This window comes from Anolis sagrei, chromosome 1, assembly GCF_037176765.1.
Source record: "Anolis sagrei isolate rAnoSag1 chromosome 1, rAnoSag1.mat, whole genome shotgun sequence".
In the NCBI taxonomy this organism is placed as follows: Eukaryota; Metazoa; Chordata; class Lepidosauria; order Squamata; family Dactyloidae; genus Anolis; species Anolis sagrei.
In genome coordinates this window covers 179,530,229-179,556,280 of record NC_090021.1, presented here as the reverse complement: position 1 = coordinate 179,556,280, position 26,052 = coordinate 179,530,229, and the positions used below count along the sequence as shown (strand labels likewise).

Sequence of the window (26,052 nt, the reverse complement as noted above, 5' to 3'; positions counted from 1 at the left end):
TGGCCCCCTGAAGCGTTGCTTTGGCTTTCACATCTCTGTGAAATAATGCTCGAATTATCCTTGGGTCATATCAAAATCAATACCTTTGAATCTAAAACTTGCCCTCAACTTATACATGGCACCAATTTATACATGAGTATGCCAATTAAAAAAATTAAGTGCCCACAAGCACATAAAACCCAAGCATCATATAGATGCACTGGAAATAGTAACAAAATCAGTATGAAACATTCACAGTAATTATTCAACTGTTTTAAAAGACAGAAAACCAAGACGGAAAAATACCTCATATTTATAATATGCTTAAAGGAATTTTTACAAGCTTCTTGGAGCTTTATAAATAATAAAAATAGTCCATATATATATAGAACATTATCACTCATTGTACTTCTAAACTTGAGATTAGTGTATCTAGTAGAAAAGTCTAATGTAAAAGCATTTACTGCCTCTGAAAGAAAGATGTGTTCCTTTAAGCTGGAGGGGGGGACATGGAGATGTCAAGGTATCTTAACCTCCGTCTTTAGGTTGCTGTCTAGCAAAACAAAATCTTGACTATTTGGTGCTCTTGAACACTGGGGGTTTGTGGATCCATTTTGTTGTTCACTTTGTCAAATACCTCTGGAATTCTACACAAATACTGTGGTACTAGTCAAGTATTATGCTTCTATAGTCAATACACCTTTTACATCAGTTTCCAAGATGAAATGATATTTTATTCATTTCAGCAATTTGAATGCTTCTATGCATAGTAAGAGAGATTTTGCCCCCACCTGCTTACATAAACTTGTACTGTGTGTTGCATATATGAACATGGACAAGACTGCTCCAAATTAGATACTGGAAAGCTTTTATAGCTAAACAGACTATTTTTCAGTCTAGCCAATTTATGTTGTGTCTGGCTTCTCTGGAGATCATATATCCTGAGCTGTCTCACTTAGACAATGTGCTATCTAGCCTGTTAAGCTGGCATCTATTGTTAATGTTACTCTTTTTGGATTGATAAATGGTATTTGGTGTTCCAAGCAGGAATGTCCACAGAGGATCTGACATCATATGTTGGCAGTGTATTTTGTTTACTATTGCCATTTGGTGAGGTGAGGATGAAATAGTGTATCCAACACACTTAAAAATGTGCACTTGGTAAAATTTATGTAATTTATATTAGCAACCTATGAACATGCGCTAAGTGTATTGTATCACATTTTACAGCCTTAACAAATGTCTGATTTTTCTTCATATTTGCATTTTGTGAGTTTCAACTGGATTTTCTTGTCATGAAAGTATGCCTATACAGGGATTCTACAGTAGTTTCCAGACCTCTTTAAACTGCATTATGAAGATACTTTCAGGAGTATATCAAAATATAAAATAATATGGCCTCCCTTCTCTCAAGTGTGCCATCAAAAACATCAAAACCTTTATAAATACAAATGACAGCAGTGCAAAGTCTAAAGGGATCACTTTAAATGAACTGTACCTTCCCTGGTAAACAAAATAAAATTGCCTTTAGCATACTATGGCCATGGAGGCATATAGCTATACTGTACTTCTGTCAACCTGAATGATGCAGAATAATATAGAATCCAAAAAACCAGACTATTCTTGATAAACTATGCTATTTCCACCTGAAGTACTGCTACCCCCCCCCCCCCCCCCCAATATTTAGCTCCATCCTTCTGCTATGTTTTGGCAGCCAAAACGACACTGAGTAAATTCCTGTTAATTTCTACTGTAAACAGATTGCTCTGCTGGATCAAATGTGAAGAATATGCTGTATTTCCTGTACTACAAACACTAGTTTCTCTCTCCTCCCCCCGCCCCTTTAGTACTAGAGAAGAGATATCTCTATTAGGAATTTCTAGAAAAAGGAACTATATGCCTGTTACTGTAACCTCCCACAAAAGGGCAACGTAACAGTACAAGATTATGTAAGCAGTTAGAGACAAAAGAAACTTCCCTCCTGTGCAGTGGAGACAGAAAACGCATACAATTATTGTGGAACTGGCTAGCGTAAAATAATTCCAGTAGATGGCCAGTACAAAATAAGCATTGACACATGATATCACTTTGTTGACCTCTGCTTACATATATGCTCATTTATCTATGTACTGCACAAACCATAACAACCAGTGTAACACTGTTATAAAATCCATGTGCCAAATAATATAATTAGGAGTGAATTACACTGTCTCATCTAATTTCATGAAGGTAAAGGTCGCATCTTGTTGCATTGCTGGCCTGTAACTCTCATCATGCTCCAGCAATGGGCATATTGCTCTAATTTAAACAGTTACTGTAAAAGGCACACCACTAGACATTAATATTTCAGCAATTGTATCAACATTTTATAAAGCATTTACTTTTTTTACTTTTTTCTCATTGAATAGTTGAATTTTGATACTTTAGCCTGTGTGACTGTGGACAAAACATTTAAGACTCATATGTAACATTACCTTTAAATCAAGATGTACAATGTTGTTCTGATGCAGGTAACAAATGCCTTCCAGTATTTGTCGTATAAGCCTAATAATATCAGTTTCATGAATGGCTTCTTCTACATCGTCTAGACATAAATTAAAGATTTCTCCTCCAGCAGCACTGGAAAAAAATACACACATAATTTTAATTGCCTAATTCTCAATCAGGAAGGCCTCTGACTTCAGAGATCAGTTCTAGCTAAGAGATAATTAGTATAAATCATCCTATTCAAGCTTCCAAACAGTTTGATTTAGACAAATGGTCAAGCACTCTTTTGAGTGAAGTTAGAAAGAACTGCAGGAAAAAGTGAAACAATCACTCAGGTTTAGTTTTTTTTTTGCCCCTCCAGCAGCAAATTCTTTCAAAGTGAAAAAAGTAATGAGGATTACACACAAAACCATATGCAAGCCTCACATTTGTGAGCTCAGTTAAATGGCATCCCTTTCTAGGATGCCAGCAGATACCAGAAAACAAAGAAATAGGTTTTAGTGGGAACTGAAATCTCAGCACAGCATGTTACTGACTGCAGAGGAAATGGATATTTTATTTCAAAAGTAATGAGGTCTTCCAAACCAACAGAAACAACATGTCATGTTCCAGAAAACAGATAAAGTACCCAACATTAAGATAGATTTATCTTCTCTGCATTTTCAAGGAAAAGCACCTTTAATTCTCTGAGACAATCTAAAAGTATTTTATTTGAACGACAGTCCACATACATCTTTAAAAAAAGAAAGAAAAGAATTTTGACTTTAAACTACAAAAAGAATATCTACTTTATTCACCACAACTTTTCAAGATATGCTAAAAATGTAGCCAGAATGCATTTAAATGTTGGTACTTTAGCCTCCTACTTTTGTTAAATCCATCTTATTGAGTTATATTTAACATACACTTGATTTTGGAAACAAGATGAAAACAAAATATATGCCAGAACCACAGATATTACATTGACCAAATTTATTCCATGACATCTTAAGATGTAAACACTAAAGTGCTTGCACATGTTGGCTGAGACAGCTGTATTTTCACAACCCCTTTGAAAGTTCTTCATTCAAGTACAACTATTTGTGCTAAAACTGTGACCACATATTCACGTTATGAGGATGCTCCATGGTACCTGAAGATACATGTTGCAAGTTTGAAATTTCTTGTGATATGGCTTGTTCCTAAGCAAAGATGCACATAATTCTGCTTGTGCCCTGCTTTGTGCTAGTCAGTGATCATAATAAAGTTTTGTATTATTGTAAAATTCTGTTCTGTTTCATTTGCTTGGTAGGAAAATGTCCAAACTGCTAAAAACTGACTGTCCTTCCACTTTGCTCTGATTCTGCCTAATGCCTATAACTTTGCCCACTGCTGGAATATGCTAAATTAGAATTCAGACCCTGGAGTAAAGTTACAGAGAGATAGAAGGCTTTCGTTTTGGGCAAAAATAGCAGCAACTCAGCTTCTTCTCACATAAATGTAATCCCAGCACTTGATAGCTGCTTCTGCCAGGTGTACAGATGCTAAGCACCAGTTAGTTGTTTTCCAGTGAAAAACCACAACATGCCCCCCCCCCCAATCTCTGTATGTAACCAGAGTCCGGTATTTTATTCAATTTTGTGAGATAGGTAGAATTTTTAAGTTGGATTTAGTCACCTCCAACAGGGGTCCAAGTACTTTCCATAGAAATCATTCCTTCAGATCATTCAGATGCATTGAAAGCTCACTTAAAATTTCTAGCACATGAATGAATAAAGTGCAGGTCACCAGACATCTATTTACTTCTTGATTTTGCTTCTGTTTAAAAATCCCCATGGACAGAGCAGCTAGGTTGCAAGAAAAAATGATACAACATAGCTAACTGCAAACTCCAGAACCCATGAATGCTTGTGGTAAAAAAAAAGGGGGGGGGGTAAAAAAAAGAATTGGGGCAGGATACTCCACAATTTGGGTAGGCAGATGTGACCCTTAGACCTTTAAAAGTTGCCCAATTCTGTCCTTGCACTTTCATCTTCTCTGATAACCTCCTTCTGCTGATGAAGCTGAGATACAGAAATCCTTCTACAGACTTACTGGAAAGTGGTTTAATCATATATATTTTTTACAAAGCAGGCTTTTTCAAAATTTAGAAGACCAAGGTATTTTTAAGGAGTTCCAATAGCATGCAAAGGCAAGAAGCTAAACAATTATTTTACAATAAAACTATGCTTATAATGTTATTTCAACAAAATCTATTAAGCCTGCAAAGACAGAAATAAAAGCAGAAACACTCAGATGTGCAACAAGGAACAACTCAATGCCAAGTATGTGACACTGTAATAGAGCTAATTAAGCTGACACAAAAAGGTGGTGTGGATGACAGTTTTTGATAATTTTCACAATAAGTAGTCTTGATTCACATCACTAAGATACATCTGAAAAGTTACTTTTCATATGAAACTTGTAGGAACTGATCTATCAGTGTACTTCAAAATGAAATAAAATTAATTGGAAGGCTATTTCCTTGACTGTATAACTTGTTGAAAACTGCAGCATTTCACTCAATATGAGAAATGATACACATGAATTATGATAATTAGGAAGGTCATACAAGAAGCCAATATTCAAAGATTTTTTCACGTTATCACTACTCTTAAATAAACAAAGAACTTGTTTACACCATTGGCAAAATGGATAAATTATGAGAGTTGTAAAACAATTTAGAGTGACCTGAACCCCAGCTACAAAAATAGTGCAGAGATTTTCAAAGGCTAGAACTAGAACATGGCTGTAGGTAGAGCAGAAGAAAGCAAAAGGTGTGCAACTGAAACAATTTGGGATATATACAACACTGGTTCACCATTCTAGTACTGTATACAAGAACAGTGAAGTATACATACAATAAACATAAGAAGAACCCGGGTAGATCAGGCAAAAACAGATTTTTCCAGCTTATGGGAAATCTGCCAGCAGGATTCAAGCTCCTAACTTTAACATCAATTACAGCCTCTCAATCTGGAGGCAATACATAGCCATCCTGAATTTTGTGAGAAACTGGCTCAAAAAGATTGCTGGTTGGGATCATTCAGTCAAGTTAAGACCCATGACCATAGTTCAGACACTCAAACTTCACTCTTCAAATAAGAATCATCTGATATCTATCATCACATCACTAAAATGCAAATGAATAGAACAAAATCTCTCAAGACTCATCTAGCTAAGGATAGACACAATTCCAAAACTGTTCTTAAGTTTTTTTAATTATCTTATGATAGCAAATCAGTTTTATTCAATTTTTTTCTACAAGAAATCAACACACATCAACCAACATGGAAGGCAAATTAGCATATTTCATACTTAAGCTACCACTAAATATTTTAAAAATAATGATTTGCCAATCATTCAATAAAGAACAGTGCATAGATCACAAGCACTGCAGATAGAAGCATGGAGTATTCTAACAAAAGAACACAGAACCAAGAGCTAAATACAATAAAATGTAAGACATGCAAGTTCTCTAAGGCCGTCTTTCTGGTTATGTTAGGTTGACTGATACATACAACAAATATGTGAATAGGTCCACCAAAAAGAACTGAAGGTGACGTAATGTATACTTACTATTCTAATACTAAGATGATTTCATTTGTTGTTTCATAAACTTCATGGAGATTTACTACACGGGGACTCAGCTTTGTTACTTCTAGAACAGCAATTTCATGCAGGATTTCAGCTTTGCAGTCTTGGCCTCTTCTCCTCTTCTTCAGAAACTTAGCTGCATATTCTTGGCCTGAGGATTTTGCAATACATTTTCTAACAACAGCAAATTTTCCTCTGTAAAATAAAAAAGTAATTTGTGAGATTCCACAGTACCAAAAAAAGGAGACTTTTTATGATTAAAAACAGACACACTAAAAAGTTTCAACAGATTTGTGTAAATGCCAAAAACAGCCACTAGGTGATGTTCACAAAATCTTTGCCAGATTTTCGGGACCCCCAACATGAAGTAAGGGGATCTCTTTTGGAGTCAGGGCCCAGAGTTCAAGAAGCAGTTATTTAGGCTCAAAATGGTAGTTCTGGGTCACTGCCAGTCCTCTGAACCTTTGGCTAGTGATGCTTGGCATACTGGAAAAAATGGATAGCTGATCCTTCACATCAAATAATCCAAGAAACAGTGATCTAGACCAGCCTTCCTGAACCAAGATCAAACCAAATATGTTGGACTATAAAAACTCAATCAAATAACATCCCATGGCCACTGGGGTTGAATAGAGTCTAGCATATCTAAGATGTAGAAAGAAAACAAAGCTCTGGACAAAGTTTCAACAAACATAAAACAAGGCATTAATATCTTGAACAATTTCCACTTCTTCTCTCAATAAACCTCAGAATCTGACATTGTCAAAGATGTGCAGCAGCTTCATTACAGAAACTTGGGAATTTTGTGACATTACTAACAAATGTGTAACAGGCATATATAACCACAACTCCAATCAACACCCCAAAACACACTGAATCCCAGAAACAACTTAAGTTATATAGGAAATATTAATAACTACACATTCATTTATCACACATATTGAATCTAAGTTCAGATATAAGATTGGGAGATAACTCTCTAAAGCTTCAATACTATATGTAGCAGATGTTTGGTTCCATACTATATTCAGGAAATCATTATTTTTAAGAATTCTTGAAGCAAACATTCTTAATTAAGAAAAAACTGGCAAAAAATAACTGTTGAGTAATTTTAGCTCTGCCTAAACTGTGGGTTCGAGGGCCCAATATGTCTAGCTTCCCAGAAGGCCAAATCAGATGCAAATGGGTAGAAGGTAAATTCAGGTTTATGCTCAATGGTAAAAGTATATGTCCTCAGAGAGAGCAACTGCTCTGTATTGATTATTCATGAAACCTGCACTTGCTCCTGATTGGTTCAGGAACTGTCCAGCTATGATCCACGTTGTAATTGGCTAAGAGCTCCATCTGACGTCATTGCTGGTTGGCTCTCATGGTTGTGGGAAATTTAATATGCTGTCATTGAAGCATTTGAAGAATCAGTCCGTTTATTGATCCATCTCTGAGAAAGGTGTGATTGGAAAGGAATGTGGTGTAGCATTGGGCCATGGGCTGATGATGAGCTTATTGTTTGGACTCTGGTGGAAACAATGTAGTTAGTTCAAAGTACACAATAGGTACTTGAAGATGATGACCATGTCAATGGGTGCTGCATGGGTGGGGCTGGCTAGGGGCATGGGAGATGGATCATACCCCCAGATAGGCTCAATCGTATCAGGAAAGAACAGGAAACAGAACCAACAGCTCTGATGCAAATTTATTATGTTCTGCCCTCATGTCTCCCAGTTCACTGGAAATTAGAGAGATTATACCCTGGGGTTCAGGTATATTACAACATTCCAAAAACAATTCATGAGAGGGTTTATTATAGGACAAAGGTGTGCATGCTCACTGTATGTCCCAATGAAGCTGATTTGTGGCCCGATTTCTCAATATCATATTCAAAGCAATTTTTATATTAAAATTCATGCATTGAAAACTATGCTGAACATATATTAAAATGGTGGCAATCTGTTTAGTGAATTTGAAATGGAGAGCAAATTAAATTTCAAAGTTAAAAAATACTTCTCTATTTAAGAACACTAAATAGGCGATTTAGTCTTAAGCGTGCATTTAATGAAGCTTCACTCAAGTCTATGACACAGCAAGCTTGTTTAATAGCGCAAGTAAGATTTTTATGATTCTCATGAAAACTGCACATTTCTTTTTAAAATTCCTCCTTTAACTACTTCAGGCTTAGAGCGTATCTCTACACTGTAAAATTAATACAGTTTAACATCACCTTAACTGCCATGGCTCAATATTATACAATCCTGGGAGCTGTAGTTTGATGAGGAACCAACACTCTTTGGCAGAGAAGGCTACAGACTTGTAAAAAATAAACTCCCATGATTTTCTATAGCATTGGGTCATGACAGTTAAAGTGTTGTCAAGCTGTATTAATTCTACAGTGTAGATGCACACTCAAATTGTGATATTATTACAAAAGGAAAGGCTCTTAAACTAGGTTTGGATGAATTAAGCCATTTTAAGGTGAGACCAATTATTACATCTTAGGTTTCAACTGGTTAAATTTGGATTAATACTAAAGCAGATGACAACTTTCAAAATAGTACTACATTTAACAATATATGTAATGGTTCTATGCTGTTCTGCCAGACTAGAAACACAAAGGAAGGAACTGCTTACAAACCAAAGGTGAAATGATGTAAAGTGGTTGAAGCTGTGCACTTGCATCTATGCAGCAAATGAGCAAAGCTAAGAAAAGTGTGTTTGCCTACAAGTACACACACAGAGGATATTCAAATTTAAACACAAAAGCAGAGCTCCAAATCTTCAAACAAAAGCTCATTCTAAACTGCAAGCAAAAAAACAGGCCATGCAAATGTTGTTTCCTTACTGACTGTTTAACTGTAGAACCAAAAATGCATTTTGGTAAGCTTGTGTTTTCAGAAGGAAACCACACACTGCTTAAAAACCAAGCTGACCTTTTGAGAAGTAAAGAAAAATGTATTCTGCAGCAAGCCAAGTTATAAATGCCAATAAACTAGGATTTAGATTCTGATGTTAATGTGAATATGTATAACCAGAAAAATAACAGTAAAGTGATTCTGGGAACCGAGTCAGGTCTTAAAAAACTTGGAAGATTCTGAAATGAAAAGTATATATTATATGTGAAGAAAAAGCTTGTTTCTGTACTTTTAAATGCCTGAACTACAATTTTTCTAAAGGTTCAACACTCATTTTTTAAAAAAATCACATGAACATGTTAATATAGGCTTAATTGCAATATTCCTGATGCCATTCTAATAATCACTCTCCTTAAATAAGGAAGTTATCAAATGCTTTGCAGGAAGGGGACCAGTTCAATGGATCAGCTACTAAGAATACTATCCTACAAACCAATTTTAATATTAACCGTGGGGCTCAACAACATGAAGGTACTCTTTTAGAAAACGTTCCTAGTTCAACATCTGAAAGTGATACATTGCAAAATTTACACATATGTATTTGTGAAAAAAGATGTTAAAGAATTTAAAATATGAAAAACCCACAAGCACATAATTTCTCTAAAATCTCTTTCAAATAGAAAGATCTACTGGTATTCATTTTGTAAGATGCTGTTATACTTAACACTGAACTAGAATGCTTATAAGTAAAATGATGTGCTACTCTCAAAAAAACTTGGTAGAAAATTACTGTTTTGTTTCCTTTAAAAATCTGGAATAGTTCCCTTGGGACACTATTATAAAGCAATTAGGAGAAGAATTTTTCACAAAAATACACAATGAATGTAACAAGACAAAGGGTGCCTCATTTCAAAATTAGCACATGAATTGTGCAATGAAATGCAAACAGAAAAGGCTGAGCAATCCCCCAGGAACCATAAATTAAATTCTCCCCCCGCCCCCATACCATGAATGTGAATTATCACGTTCCTACAAATGCTAAGAGTAAGTAAGCCAAATTCTCTACACAATAAAGCCAAAATGCAACTTATGCAAGAACAACTGCCTTACTTTTCTCACTCATTGGTACAAAATTACTATGAGATTTCCTTGCACTATTTAAAGAAAGAACATACTTCAGTTCCATGAACATAGCATAACACATGCTACGTATACTTTTCTTCAGGTCATTGACATAACTACTAAACATTTTATCAAAGCACTGATTATAGTATCTGGAATGTCCATTCTCAAGATCCTAAATTACAGCCAGTGAATATATAGTCCTCACACTATATCCTTTTGTCCTTTGGCTGGAGATGTCTCTGACCTAGTCAGGCCCATGTTCATCTCTGCAATCTCTACTGTCCGTATACATCAAACATGACAAAAATCATGCATGAAGAATAGTCCTGCACAAGTGGGCATGGATATAAAACAGAACTGATTCTCAGTTTGCTCATTGGTAAGCAAAACTTGGGGTTGCTGAGTTCTCACATTGAATGATTCCCGCCCCCCGCCCCCCAATCTCACATGGATTTTGCAGGAGGCATCATCAACAAAAGCCTAGGATCAAGAAGCTGTTTCTACTAAAAAGGTGGGCCTAGTAGACTCATTAGAAAGTGAGACACACATCACAGTCAATAAAATAAGAACGTTTTTAAAAGCTTGCGTGGAGCCAGAAAGGCAGAAAGACATATAAAACCAACTCAATGGCAGGAAGATGGTTTAAATTAGCTGTAAAAGCAGTAAATCATCCACATGATAGAACTTGAAACATACACACGGCTTGAAATAGAAAACAGTTTAATACTATTTTGATTTGGAGACTACGTATATTGTTGGTTATATGTGGCTTTATTTGTATTTTGTTAAATCATAAGCTGCCTTGAGCCTTGGGAATAAGGTGATGGATAAAGGAATTGATTGATCAAAATAGCCACTTGCCCTGCCCCACAGGAATGACTGTCCCTTCCTCCTCACTCTTTCATAGGCAATCTACAGCAATATGGGATATGGTATTAGAACAATGGGCAAAGGAAGATAAAAGCATTTAACATGAGTGGCATGCTTTTCAAAAAGTGCAGGGGGCTGCAGTCTTACTCAGCTCACTTTGGATTTGATCCAACAAATTTAAATGTGTGTGCATGTATGTGTGAACAAATGAGAAAATTGAAGCTCAAGCTATAAATCTATAAGATGTCTCATATTAAAAAGTGAAATTTAGTCACTACAACTCCACATCCTAAATCTGCCTACCTCCCGAGACATCTTCCCAGTCCAGTCCACACATTCATTTCATAATACACGTTTCTTTGTGATGCTTCATTTCCAGCCAGACTGATGACTATCCCTCATAAAAGTGTTGTTGCATGTATATTGATAACTTGTTCCCTGGGCAGCTGGAATGCTCACAGCACCCAGGTAAGCAAGCCACAGTCAGCACCATAACTTCCACAAAAACTAATATGTTTTCAAAATGAAATAAAGTTGAAATACTTCAATTTCAAGTCTCTTTCTTGAAAACTCAATAACATTGGACAACTTTCTATATTTTTGTTTCACTGACCCTGCATATACAAGTGCTATATTAAAAGAGCACACTATTTTGCAATCATTCCCTTACATACTCTCGTATGAGGAAATTTCATCATTTCTTGTGTGCTTTAACTCGTTTCCGACTTATGGTGACCCTAAATGTTTTCTTGGCAAGCTTTGTTCAGAGGTAATTTTGGTTTGCCTTCCTTTAAGGCTGAGAGAGCAATTTACACTCTCTCAGTGGTCTATGTGGACATCCAGTGGGCTTCTATGGCTGACTGGTTACCAGTCATAGTGCAAACCAAAACACCATTCGCTCAACAATAAAATCTGCAGGTTGAGTATCCCTTATTTGAAATTCTTGGAACCAGAAGTGTTCTAGATTTCAAGGAGGGAATTGATGTATTTTTTAATACTTGCATTTGCATATACATGCATAATGAGATGGGAATCGAGCCTAAACACAAAATTCATTTATGTTTCATATAAAGCCCCTATACACATAGACTTTATGTAATGTTATACAATGTGGGTAATAATTTAGTGCATGAAACCAAGTGTGTACATTGAACCATCAGAAATCAAATCCATGTAGGCAATTCTGGATTTTTTTTCAGAATTCCCAAAAAGGGATGCTCAACCTGTATTTTATTATGTCTTAACTGATCTGGAACAACAAATGGATGACAGACACATCCTCACAATGAAAGACAAACCTGCTGAGAATGGATGCTAATTTGAAGTAATTTTTGAATACCACACCACAATTACATTTACAGCATTTTGAAATAACTAATGATCCATATTTCTCCAGAGCCTTTTAATCCACATAGAAGAGTTGGGAGTGGCTTACGCCTTCCTCCCTAACAGGCTTTAGAAGCATCCTGGAGCTGTGAGAACCTGTTATTTTCAAGAGTCTTCAAAGTCAGACATGAAGTATGAGATTCATTCCATCTCTCCCCATGTGTTCACTGCACATGCCAAGGAACTTGGAAGGGCCTATCTTTCCCACAGAGGAAGAAATTAGAGACTCTTCCCATTTCAAGTTCTCCACAATGCATGGAAAACTGAGGAATCTTTCAATGACGCTGTGTAAATGGAGCCTGGTTATTTTCAGAGATAGATAGATCCTGCATCCAAAACAACAGACCAGCTTCATAGATGTAATAAAATTGGAATATAGTTGCAATATTCCCTCTCCAAGCCACATATCTCAGCTCTTCACAAACTATTCTTGTACAGGATTCCAGTCTGTGGGTGAAATGAAAAGGAGCCATACCAAAAGCAAACAACTGGAGAAACCTACTTCCAGTTGAGATATAGGAGGCAACAAAAAGCAGATGTTCTGGAAGCTAAGTCAACATGGAAAAGGCTTCCAAATGTGTTTTGTATTCTGTTTTCCTCAACCAAACAAGACTGGGGACTTCCTTTTTAAATTGAGTCACAATGTTCAAGTTACAATTTATATTACATAAATTATTCTATACATTCAAATAAATGAGAGTATCTATTTTAAAAACCAACAAACATTCTTACCTTCCCAATTCTTTTGGTTCTACTTCGTAGAAACTGTGAAAGTTCTCTGTCTTTATTTGTGTTTGAAGGGATGCAGGCAACAAGCCTGGAAGGCTTTTGTTCTCAGACTTCCGTCTGGACATAGTCAGTGCATGGGATCTCCCCAATTCTGGCTACCGATTTTCACCTGTTAAAAGGAATACTTGTTTTAAAACAATGCCAGACAGTCCCTGGACACTACTATTTCTCATACCTAGGTTTGAAATCTGAACTAATGCTTTGCGCTTATATATATATATATATATATATATATATATATATATATATATATCACAGAGTATGGAAATATTTAAGATTACCAAATGACCTTATATATTCATGCATAAATCATAAAACCAACTCCATAAACCTTCATCAACTAATCCATAGGTCAATGTGAGTACTGTACATTAATTTAGTAAAAAAAAGCACCATTCTCATCTCTGAGTGGAATGGCAACACGCAAGAGCTTGGTCAAACTCTAGAGAACCTAAAAGAAGCACCAATCTCTTCTACTGTCTCTGCCATGGTGCCACTTCTGGTCTTCTTTTTAAAATGATGACAGGACAGGGAAATAGTGGCAGCAGCTAGGGGTAGAACTGGTTCTTTCCCCCTCTCCATAGAACAATTCTCAATTTACCCATGGGTTATATGAAAATCCATAATTTTGTCCCCAAAACCTTCCTTTTACTTATACATGAGATCAAGGGATACATGAGTCTATATAGTGCATTTAATTTCACAATAGACATCAACTAACATGACAATACTCCCTCCACCTTCTGCAACCCAACAGTGTACTATAGAGCATTTCCCAGCCGTCTTGGTTAGGTCCAATCCAATAGGCCTTTATTGGAATATACAACAAGAAAGTATAAAATACAGTATAAATTATGGAAAAGGAAGCTTCACATTTGCTACACGTTCTTGGTTAGGTTTTGAGGGTGTGTACTGCGTGCAAAGAATCATTCCCCTCCCTATTCCACCAACAGAAGCAACAAAAACAATAACCTTTCTTACAGTCAGCAGACGCATAGATTAAATATTAAAATAGCACAGTAAAAACATTCATATTCAAAATTGTCACAATCATACCATTTGAAATATAACATATTGATTACAAAATTGCAGAATATTAAAAATGCAATTAAATATTTGTTTGACCATATTATAGGAATTATCACATCAAAGGGAACCTCTTCCATCAGCAAGGTGACAGCACTATAAGGTAACATGTAAATAGGATATGGTATTCACATTAAAAACATTTTAAGAACCTTTAAATTATTTCTGTAACTCCAAATGTAAAATTTAGGGGTGGCATGATATAAAAATTTGTATTATTAAATACATCAATTGCACAAAAATGTTAAATCATATCAACATTTATGGAACTGGAAAATGTAATTTACCAATTCAAAAATTCCCACAAAATGGGGGTAGGAAAAGGATTTACCAATCATCTAACACAGGCATGGTCAAACCCAGGCCCACGGGCAGGAGGCAGCCCTTTGGGCTTTTACCTCTGGCCCTAGCCTGGACCACAGCTGTGTGCCAAAGCCCAGGTTCCAGCCCTCCCAGTCACATGTTGCTGTGAAGGGCTCTTCTGAGTGAGCCCTCTAGTTCAATGGAGGATATGGTGGGTCGCCATATCCGCCTGAAAAGAGCAGCACCCTGCAGGCACACCTGAGAGCCCTGTGCAACCGCCTGTGATACCCTCCCCCCGACACCAACTGCCCCACCACCACCACCCACACCCCACCACGACAGCACTGCCCCCCCTCCCAACAAGGCTGCCCCTTTCTAAAAAAGTTTGCCCATGCCTGATCTAACCACATATTATTGTAGGTAAGGAATGCCAGTATATCCTCCTGTACAAGTCAATCTCATGTATAAGTCAAAGATGGGTTTGGGAGTAGAATTTGTGAATTTCGATATGAGCTGTGGATAAGTCAAGAATCATTCTGCTTGGAGGGGAAAATACCAATGCTGTCGTAGGAGGGCTGCCATTTGTTCACCCAGGCATTCAAAAAAGCCAGTGGCAGGGAGAGGATTGGTGTTTTTTTAAGGTTATGCCAGGACAGTCTAAGCTCTCGAGTTTAGCCACTCAAAACAGAGAACGGTAGTTATTCGTCATGGGCCAGGTATATGTTTCATTTGTTTCATGTTTTCATTTTGTCCCGTTCACTCAGATGGTATGAAACAACACACACCCCTACTGTATGGAAATATTGGTGAAACAAAAGGCAAGTGGAAATGGTAACTGTTTGGTCAGTTGATTTTCAGAGCTCAGGTGTAGGCCCTACCAGGGCCTACAGCCGAACACGGTGAGCGCCTCTTGCTCGGTGCATGACTGTAGGCCCTGGCAGGCGCTGGAGCTTTGCCACCAATGGGCCAAAAATATTCGGGGGTTTTGGACCTTGGACAAAAAAAGGTCATTCAGGAGAGGTGCTCACAAATGAAAATGGGGCCTTACAAATTAAACAAACCGAAACGGATAGTGATTCTGTAAAAATGCACAAGACTAATTGTTACCTTTATATATATATATATAAATTGAAGGTACTACACTGACGTTGACCTGTGGATAAGTCAACCCAGCTTTCTAGACTTATATATGAATATGTGGGAAAACTTTTGCCAAAGTGATTCAGTATAGCTTCCCCTGTGTTCTAAGTGAGCAAACAAATATCTAGGAAAAATGGCCTAATAATAGCTTTTCTTTCCTCAAAAAAAGGGCCCTCTAGTTTAACACCCCCTTCCCCACACACACACACCTTGAGATTATGTAATAATGAACAAAAAATGATCCCATGATCAACAACTATCCTATGATCAACAACTATGTAATTAAAAGTGGATTAGACAAATAACAAGTCATACCATTTCACATATTCATAAATTACCTACTATTAAAGAGTGTACAGTGTGATTGGTGTCATCTATAAACTGGCAAATGATTTACGATGGTAATCCCTAGCAGACTGGGAAGAGATCCAAAATGTTCTCTCAGTTGTTTAGCCCTGATTTAGAGCTTCTCACTAAAGCAGCATCTGAATGCCTTGTCTTTAAAGCCATATCATTTGCTAATGCATTTCACTTCCTTCCTGTCACTTCACTTCAAATAGCCTCATAGTAAAACTGATATATACCCTAAGCAGAATCTTGGTTAAGTATAACAGGAGCTTTCTAAACTAAGCTCTCTACTTAAGCTCTAGTAGTTTAAAATAGTTTTAGATTATCTTTCTTGGATTTTGCATAAATATAAATGAACAATGTGGTCAACATATATAAATTGCATATTTTTACACTACCAGTAACTATGACAGAATGTCAGTCAACACACTATAGATTTACCACAAAGTCTTCCGGAGAAAAGCAGAAGTATTACCCTGACGTCTTTTAAGCCTGTATCTTATTGAAATCTCTTATGATTCATGCTCTATGACAGATCTCTATCGATTCCATGTCCTATTGTTATGTTCCAAGATATTCATGTTCTTAAGTAAAGTAATCATATAAATTACCCATAAGAGCCAGTAAGAAGTTTGTAGCTAAAGTAATTTCAAAATAACAAAAAGGCTAGAGCTGGTGTATGAAAGAATTTTAAACACTAAAATGTATACAGATTCTAACATAACCATGTAACAATTTAATGAAAAGGACAAAAAATTAAACTATTTATTTACATATTATAATTTTAAGATTAAAGATGAAAATGTTTTTGCATACTCACACCCTGAATGGCAATTTAATGCAGTAACCATATTTTAGTCCTATTTGGACAATACAGTTCTTAAGATAAGTTCAATTCCCTTTGAATGTTAGGTATTTTGACCTGAACATCCTTCTCTTGAGAGCAGACATACAGAAGCTTGATCTGCAAAGCCATCCATCAAATAATCAATAAGCACGGATTTTACACTTAAGGTTGTAAGTCTCATGCATTCAGGCTTAATTCCAAGTAAATAACCAATAGAACAGACCATTAAAACCCACTAACTCATGGGAATTAGGAAATATTTCTTAAAAGCAATAATAAAAAATGGGAGCTACAGTGTTTTAACCTTCAGAAAGAGAATGTGAATAGCTTTCCCTTTAATCTTATTCACTGTTTAGATATGAAACTACTCAAAACTTACTTTAGACAACTCGGGGGGGGGGGGGGAGAACCACTGGGGGGGGGAAATTGAGATTCTATGGGTCTCACAGGAGCAAAGGGAAGAAAAGCATTTTCTCTTCTAGAGTGGGCAAAATAATTTTAAGACAAATTTTTATTCACTTAAAATGGTAGGAACTATGAAATATATAGGATTTCAGAACCATCCCTCTCCATACTGTATACATATACAAAACTCAGATCCAAGATACACTTGTGTACCTAGTGGGTGCCGCAAACTTCTGAAGAAAAATATAGGTTGCTTACCTGTAAACATAGTTTCCCTAGTGGTCACCTGCGGATTTACACATTTTTTTTACTATTTAACTGTGATTAATTCTGTCTACAATTTATAAACTACTTTATAAACTATTTAATGTATTTGATAACACACAATTAAAGTGTTCAATATTATCAATGTAAACTAAACCTACCAATGTGCAGCTAACCTAACTCATTAAAATTCAATAGTATGAACTTGTTTCTGTCCAAATACAGCCGATCCCCAATTTATGAACAAGATAGGTTCTGTAGGTTTGTTCTTATGTTGAATTTGTATGTAAGTCATTACAGGTACTTTTTAAAGTGTAACTCCAGCATATATTAGCTTTGGATAGCCTAGGGAAGGGTTAACATCCCTTTCTAGTTTGTTTTGCTGTCTGTGCTCCTGTTCAAAATATTTCACCTCACTTTCTGTCCCTCTGATAATTGGATTTTGAAAACTTTGGCTTGATGTGGAAACAAGGATTGGCGAGAAAGCTTCAGTGGAGACACCTTTTTCCCCGTGATAACTCTTTCAGTAATGAATGTTTACAACTCAGAGACTGCTTGCAATTCATTTTTATTTTAGTAATTACCATGTTGAGGATTTTTTGTGTTCATTTTCCTATATTTCTGAAAGTAAGGTTACCTTGCTTTTGTAGCACACAGTGAAGTGCAGCAGTATGTAGTTTTCCCTTTAGCACTGAGAAAGTGCAACCACTCTGAAGGCTTCCAGGGTCCAAAACCCCACCCACTCCCCAAAAATGGCCTTTAGATGGAAATAAATTCTGACATGTTTCAGAGTCCCTGGGCTACTTCTAAAAGGAAGTGGGACATAAGCTGGGTTACATCTCACTTCCTGTAAATAAAAAAGAGGATTTCTTCTGGGTCTAACATGCATCCCGGAAACAGGGCAAAATAGCAAAAAATGGCACTCCATGCAGTCATGCTGGCCACATGACCTCGGAGGTGTCTACGGACAGTGCCGGCTCTTCGGCTTATAAATGGAGATGAGTACCACACCCCAGAGTCGGACACGACTAGACTTCTTGTCAGGGAAAAACCTTTACCTTTACCTTACAGCAATATATACAATATATATATATATATATATATATATATATGTAAATTTTGGCTATGTGCTAGATAATATAGCTTTATATACTGTATGATTACAAAGCATTCTATTGTTCTAAAGCAATAAGACACTATGAAGCAAGATTTGCTATGAAAATGAAAACTGCATGTATTTCAGATTTTCTCCAATTTGGGGGGGGGGGGGGGGTAGCGTACAACATTTCCAAATTTCCAGAAATTAACATCTCTACTAAATATTTGCACTGATGGCAATGTAAATACATTGTGTGATACTAACAAGCAAGGCTAGGGGTATAATTTCATGTTTCATTACAAAGATAGGATAATCTCTTCTCTTGAGCTATGAGTGGAGATGGGATAATGCTTAACTGGCTCCTTCTGCCCTCCTTTTTCTATGCAGCTAATGCTCTGATCTGGTTGAGAAAGAACGGGCCACTATTTCATAAGGTCAGATATACAGTAGATTTTCCTTAATGTTTTAGTCCTGCTTCCTGAGGGTTTATAATCTAAGACTGCAATTCTAAACTAACAATTAAGGAATAAATTCCAATGAACTCAGTGGCAAATGATTTGGGAACACAAAGGGATACATGAAAATAAAGTAGCCTTGTATTACGGGGTAGGTGGGAGGATAGTTATGAGGAGAAAACACCATAAATAACCTCTTCCAAAACCAATCCAAAGGGTCATTTGCAGATAGTCTTCTGCTAAATAATGTCTTACTGAAAAGGTAAGCATCAGCTCCAATTTAGGCAAGGTACATTATGTGGATCCTGTCAGGTAAGCCACTTTCTCTTTATTGTATATGACATATTCCATCACTCTTGGTTCCCAGTTTTGCAAGGCAAGTGAAGGCTAGACACTAGTTATACAATACTCAGTATAGCTTTCCAAGTAGTTATCCCAAGTTTAATACCAAGTCAATGGAGGATGGTTTCAGGGTCAACCTAATGTAGATAAGATTTCTGAACTGGACTTGGAAGGTTCTGTTTCAAGGCCTCATTCCACCATGAAATTCCTTAGATAACCTTAGATCACCCCTTTGCATTCAGCCAAACCACCTTCCCAATCTGTTATGAAGCTAGAAGATGAATCCTAAATGACATCTTGAGTTCACCATACAAAATGTGGAAATATCAACTTTTACTGTTCCTTTCGCTTGCCATAGTTTGCATGGTTAGAGGAGAGAGGAAGGAAGAGGAGCTTCTTAGCATTGACAGTGGCCATCTTGCAGAAAGATGGGCCTCAGCAGGTGACTAACAATGCCAACCCCCATCCTACTGGTGACTATCAAAGAGGTGAGGTAAAGTGGAGTCAGTGAAAGCTGCTTTAAGTGAAGGAATAGAAATAAAAGCCCCACAAGCTGTCAGTACTTCAAGAGATATGCCAATCGTAGCATGTATTATGCTACTACTATTCTTAGGGTTTCACTTTTACAGTGGTGTCAAACCAATTTTCATTGCGAGCCACATCAGTCTTATGGTTGCATTCACTGGGCTGTTGAATCCATGGAGACAGAGGGCCATATATATATATTTTTTACATAGTGATCAGTGCTCTTTAGTTTTTACCCAGTTTGGGTCCTCAGATGTAATTTAACAACTCTCATCGCTTTTGATTACACTATATAACACAATTTTTGTTCCTGGGTCATAAATGTCACTTCCTATTTGGTACTATCACAAAAAATAAGTTTATTAAACTGCACAAACTTTGTTTTTGAGGGACATACTTCAGCACATTTTGCTATAGCTTTTCAATGAATATCTCAATCAATTGAACATAATTTGTGCAATAATAAAAACAAAGTTTCTGGAATACAACAACTACTTTCAAAGCAAGTACCACATTAAACAGAAAACAACACTTCCAAACTAGGAACAGAAAAAAATTCAAACTGTTGCATAGCATTATCTGCTATGGGGATAATGGGAATGGCAACTCAAGGGTACTTGGGGAAAGGACATTTTAAAGTCAGACATCATCTCCAGAAGCCTTGTATCTAAATCCAAACGACAGACTCCTGACTAAACAGAACAAACTCCAGCCTTCTAGATGCCCCTGTATCACAGCCCTCATCAGTTCTAGTGATAAGCAATACAGGAATTGTAGTCCAGCATCTGGAGCATCACAAAAAAATGACATGGAGGGTTGAATTTGGCCCAGGGGCCTTGCGCTTGACAGGTGCAGTTTATGCACTTAAGAATCACAGAACCCTCCAGTTGTTGTTTTTGCCATAGATGTGTCTATTTCTGGACACAAATAACCATGCCACTATCCTACAATATGTCTTGACTTCATTAACCCCACAGAAGAAAGTGCTTGCTGTATGACAATGCCATCATGTGATCACATACAAAAAGGCAGCAAAGAGAGGTGTCCAACAAGTCCAGCAGAAGTGGAAGAAAGACATGATGGAGGAGGCATCAAACATGGGACTATTTTTGCAGCATCTGCCGGGTTAGGCAAGGATAAAGACAAAGTTGAAGCCGATCCTGTAGCCCGGATGGGGGAAAACAAAAGCTGCTCCAGCAAAAACAAAAACCGGGCACCTGTGACCCTAGGGCCCCTGAGATAAGGAAGCTGTGCCTGTCCCAAGAGTTTAGCTTTCTTTTTTTCTGTGTGACACACATCCTGTGAGCCAGAAGAGTTTTCTTCCCGAAGGAGGGAGCCGCCAACGTCACAGGCCATTTCATGCTTCATCACCCTGGTTCCCAACTCTTGTTCTAATTGTTGGGGTTTGTTTTTTTTTTCCAGAAAGTGTGTAAAGAATAGAAGAAAGAAATTCCCTAAAGTTTACTTTGAATCAAAGGGCCCTTTCACATGGCCATATAACCCAGAATATCAATACAGATATTCCACAGGAACTGCTTTGAACTGGGTAATCTGAGACCCTTTCCACACAGCTGTATAATCCACATTATATTGTAGTCCAGCATCTGTAGTCCATGTAATCCACATTGAACTGAATTATATGGCAGTGTGAACTCAGGGTCCTTCCAGACAGGCCCTATATTCCAGGATCCGATCCCAGGTTTTCTGTTTATCCAATTATCTGGCTGTGTGGACTCACATAATCCAGTTTAAAGCAGAAAACCTGTGATCAGATCCTGGGATATAGGGCCTGTCTGGAAGGGCCCTCATATAACCCATATCAAAGTAGATAATGTGGATTATAGCAAGCTTTTGATGAATGAATTAAATTGCTAATGACAGCAAGGCCAATTTGCACCGGATTTAGCAAAGCATACTATTTAATTGATGAGTCTCCATAATAATTGTAATTTGTTTTAAATGTTTGTAATGCTTAATGTCTTATTTCTGGACATTATTATGCTTTGTATGATTTTGTCTTGTATTTTATGTTATTGTATTGTGTTATGATCTGCTTTAGGTCTCCTTAGGGAGAAAAGCGGGATGTAAATAAATAATAATTAGTAGTAGCATTACTATTATCTGCCTTGATATATAAATATACAGTGGAAAGGGCCTTGCTTGCCAAACAGGAGTTAAGAATCCAGAGGTGAGGGAAACTCCTCCATTTATTTATTTCCTATATTTATGCCCCCCTTCCCCCCCTCCCCCGAAGGGGGACTCAGGCTAGCCTAAGAAAATCATCATACAATGCTAGCATCATAAAAAACAACCACAGTACACTCAAAATATTAAAAATTAAAACAACAATTAAAACAATTAATTAAGACACATCCATTAAAATCGAAATCCAAAAACCAGTCCGGGTCAATTCATTGCCATAAGTTGTGTGATCTTCTTCCACTTGCTGCTCACTGATCAAACGCTTGGTCCCATAACCAGGTCGTGATTTTCCTTCTAAAAGATGAGAGGGAGGTGGCCAATCAGATATCTCTAGGGAGGGTGTTCCATAGGCAAGGGGCCACTGGTGAGAAGGCCCAGTCTCTCGTCCCCATCAACCGTGTTTGCGATAGTGGTAGGATCGAAAGCAGGGCCTCTCCTGAAGATATTAAACTAAAGATCTTGGAGTCCTCATGGACAACAAGTGAAACATGAGCCAACAATGTGATGTGGTGGCAAAAAAAGCCATGGGATTTTGGCCTGCATCAATAGGAGCATAGTGCCTAGATCTAGGAAAGTCATGCTACCCCTCTATTCCGCTTTGGTTAGACGACACCTAGAATATTGTGTCCAATTCTGGGCACCAGAATTCAAGAGAGACGTTGACAAGCTGGAATGTGTCCAGAGGAGGGCGACTAAAATGATCAACGGTCTGGAGAACAAGCCCTATGAGGAGCAGCTTAAGGAGCTGGGCATCTTTAGCCTGAAGAGAAGGCTGAGAGGAGATATGATAGCCATGTATAAATACATGAGAGGAAGCCACAGGGAGGAGGGAGCAAGCTTGTTTTCTGCTTCCCTGGAGACTAGGATGCGGAACAATGGCTTCAAACTACAAGAAAGGAGATTCCATCTGAACATGAGGAAGAACGGATGAATTTGTGATTTTACTTTGACGACCCGGCTTTTTGTAATTGTATGATCTGTATTTTAATGTATTTTATGTATTAATGTATTACGATGCTATTATGTTTATCCTACTTGTGTATGAATTTCCTGCTGTTAGCTGGCCTGAGACCCTCTTCGGAGGTCGAGAAGACCGGGTTATAAAAGCTCTAAATAAATAAATAAATAACTTCCTGACTGTGAGAGCCGTTCAACAGTGGAACTCTCTGCCCTGGAGTGTGGTGGAGGCTCCATCTTTGGAAACTTTTAAACAGAGGCTGGATGGTCGTCAGGGGTGATTTGAATGCAATATTCCTGCTTCTTGGCAGGGGGTTGGACTGGATGGTCCATGAGGTCTCTTCCAACTCTTTGATTCTATGATTCTATGATTCATCGCACTGTCAGAAAGGAAGAGGGCAAGGAAGTTTAGGAGACAAGGGAGCTCGAGATTGCTACAGCTCATGACTATAAAGCTGACATAGAAAGTTAACCAGTTGTAGCTTCTACTGAAACTGTTGTCCCCATCAGTAATCATAGTGAGACCTTGTTCCAGCAGCAGAAACAGGAGAAGAGGAAAAGTGGGGAGGCATCAAAGCGCAACCGTGGCATCCAAATCCAGAATCCCCATTCCGACCAAAGGTAGAGCTAGCCCTGAATAAAGGATGTTCTCCCCCTGCCTTTGTCAACATAGTAGCCAATATGCCTGGCTTCTTTGGGTAAAATAGTAGTGGAAAGGGGATACACAGCCTACCCTCCTTCCTTCCTTCCCTCTCTCCCTTTCTCTACTTCCCTTCCTTCTTTTAAACATAGGCTGGATGACCATCTGTCGGGGGTGCTTTGAATGCAATATTCCTCCTTCTGGGCAGAAAGGGGTTGGACTGGATAGCCCATGAGGTCTCTTCCAACTGTGATTCTACTGTGAGAGCCGTTCAGCAGTGGAACTCTCTCCCCAGAGTTGGTAGAGTCTCCTTCTTTAGAAGCTTTTAAGCAGAGGCTGGATGGCCATCTGTTGGGGGTGCTTTGAATGCAATTTCTCTGCTTCTTGGCAGAAGGGGGTTGGATTGGATGACCCATGAGGTCTCTTCCAACTCTATGATTCTACTGGGAGAGCCGTTCAGCAGTGGAACTCTCTGCCCTGGAGTGTGGTGGAGGCTCCATCTTTGGAGGCTTTTAAACAGAGGCTGGATGGCCATCTGTCAGGGGGTTGGACTGGATGGCCCATGAGGTCTCTTCCAACTCTATGGTTCTATGATTCTATATGATGGAATTAATACGCTTTGAGACCACTTTAACTCCCACTTTAACTCTCAATGAACGCTTTGAGACCACTTTAACTCCCACGGAAATATGACGACGCCATGGGATCCCGGGAGTTGCAGTTTGACAAGATCCTTGGAGGCCTGACGCTTCACGACTCCCATGATTCCTTAGTATGGAGCCATGGCAGCAGGAAGAGTCTCAAAGCGCATTAATTCCGCAGTGTAGATGTTCCCGAGGAAGAAAAGACTGCAATCCCAATGGTCCTGATAGGAATTGCAGTCCAACCTTGTGATCGCGCTAGACAGACGAAACGGAGGAGGAGGAGGAAGGGTGCCTCTGTCTAGACGGAGGAATGAATGCGGTGTGACACGACTTCAACCGCTACGGCATCACGAGAGCCGAAGAGTGAGATCTGGGCCGACCCGCACGATGCCATGGCAACGAATCATGGCAGCTCAAGCATTCCGCCAAGCAGGCCGCAAGGACGCTTTCGCGCAAGCAACCTCCACTCACCTGCTCCTCTTCTTCTTCCTCGCCCTCAGCGCCGCTGTATAGCACCTCCTCCTCCTTGTTTGTTTGCTCTTCTCCGCCCTTTCTTCTTCTCTGACCGACTGACTCCTTTATTTCCAAAGCGGCGGCCTTTTCCTTGGCTTCTCTCTGTCTTTTCTGTCCTCCTCAAACTCGCCTCGCGCGCTCCTTCCCTGCCCCCCTCCCTTCTGGCCGGCACGAGCGCCCTCCTTTTTATCTCTTCCCTTCAGAGGCGCTCGTGCCCGTCGCTGGCTCGCGCCCGCCTGCCTGCCGCTCCTCACAGTTGGCGTTTGAAAAGTGCCCAGCCGGTTTGTGTGGCTGTTTAGAACGCCGGCAGCGCAGCCCCGCCCCTTTCTGCGCCCGCCCAGCCAATCAGCGCTGCTCACCCGACAGAAGAGGAGGAGAAGGAGGAGAAAAGAAACCAGTTTCCCTCCCCTCCCCCTGCTTTTCTCATTTCTCTCGTCCCTTTTGAGTGGCAGGTGAGCTTAAGCCAATCGTGTTTAGGAAGTGAGCCAAGGGGCGGGCAAATGTCACCTGTGAAGGCCCTCATTGGGCAACGGAAAGGAAATGGCAGGAGGCGGGGATAGAAGTAGGAGGCAAAGCTAAGCTTAACCCACAATGGTGGGGGAGGGTTGCGTGAGAATTAGGATCTTGTTTTTCAGAGGCAAAAGTGACGCTCTTTTGGGTCACAGTTCCTAGAAGGGAATGAATCATAGAATCATACAGTTGGAAGAGACCTCATGGGCCATCCAGTCCAACCCCTTTCTTCCAAGAAGCAGGAATATTGCATTCAAAGCACCCCCGACAGATGGCCATCCAGCCTCTGTTTAAAAGCTTCCAAAGAAGGAGACTCTACCACACTCTGGGGCAGAGAGCTCCACTGCCAGTAGAATCATACAGTTGGAAGAGACCTCATGGGCCATCCAGTCCAACCCCTTTCTGCCAAGAAGCAGGATAATCGCATTCAATGCACCCCCAACAGATGGCCATCCAGCCTCTGCTTAAAAGCTTCCAAAGAAGGAGACTCTACCACACTCTGGGGCAGAGAGTTCCACCGCTGAACGGCTCTCCCAATAGAATCATAGAGTTGGAGGAGACCTCATGGATCATCCAGTCCAATCCCCTTCTTCCACGAAGCAGGAAAATTGCATTCAAAGCACCCCCGACAGATGGCCATCCAGCCTCTGTTTAAAAGCTTCCAAAGAAGGAGAC

The 26,052-nt window shown here is 38.8% G+C and overlaps 1 protein-coding gene across 1 annotated transcript in view; it reads right to left on the bottom strand.

Annotated features, from left to right (window-relative positions):
* The window catches only part of STK17B (serine/threonine kinase 17b), a 30,705-nt gene extending 5,547 nt beyond the window's left edge, over positions 1-25,158 (bottom strand). The window contains exons 1-4 of the mRNA XM_060780819.2: positions 24,826-25,158; positions 13,041-13,206; positions 6,064-6,276; positions 2,454-2,598 (exon numbers count right to left, since the gene is read on the bottom strand). Of these exons, the coding sequence (XP_060636802.1) occupies positions 2,454-2,598; positions 6,064-6,276; positions 13,041-13,162 (480 nt within the window). The 5' untranslated portion in view covers positions 13,163-13,206; positions 24,826-25,158. The remainder of the gene's footprint in view (positions 1-2,453; positions 2,599-6,063; positions 6,277-13,040; positions 13,207-24,825) is intronic.
* Between the last annotated feature and the right edge of the window lie 894 nt (positions 25,159-26,052).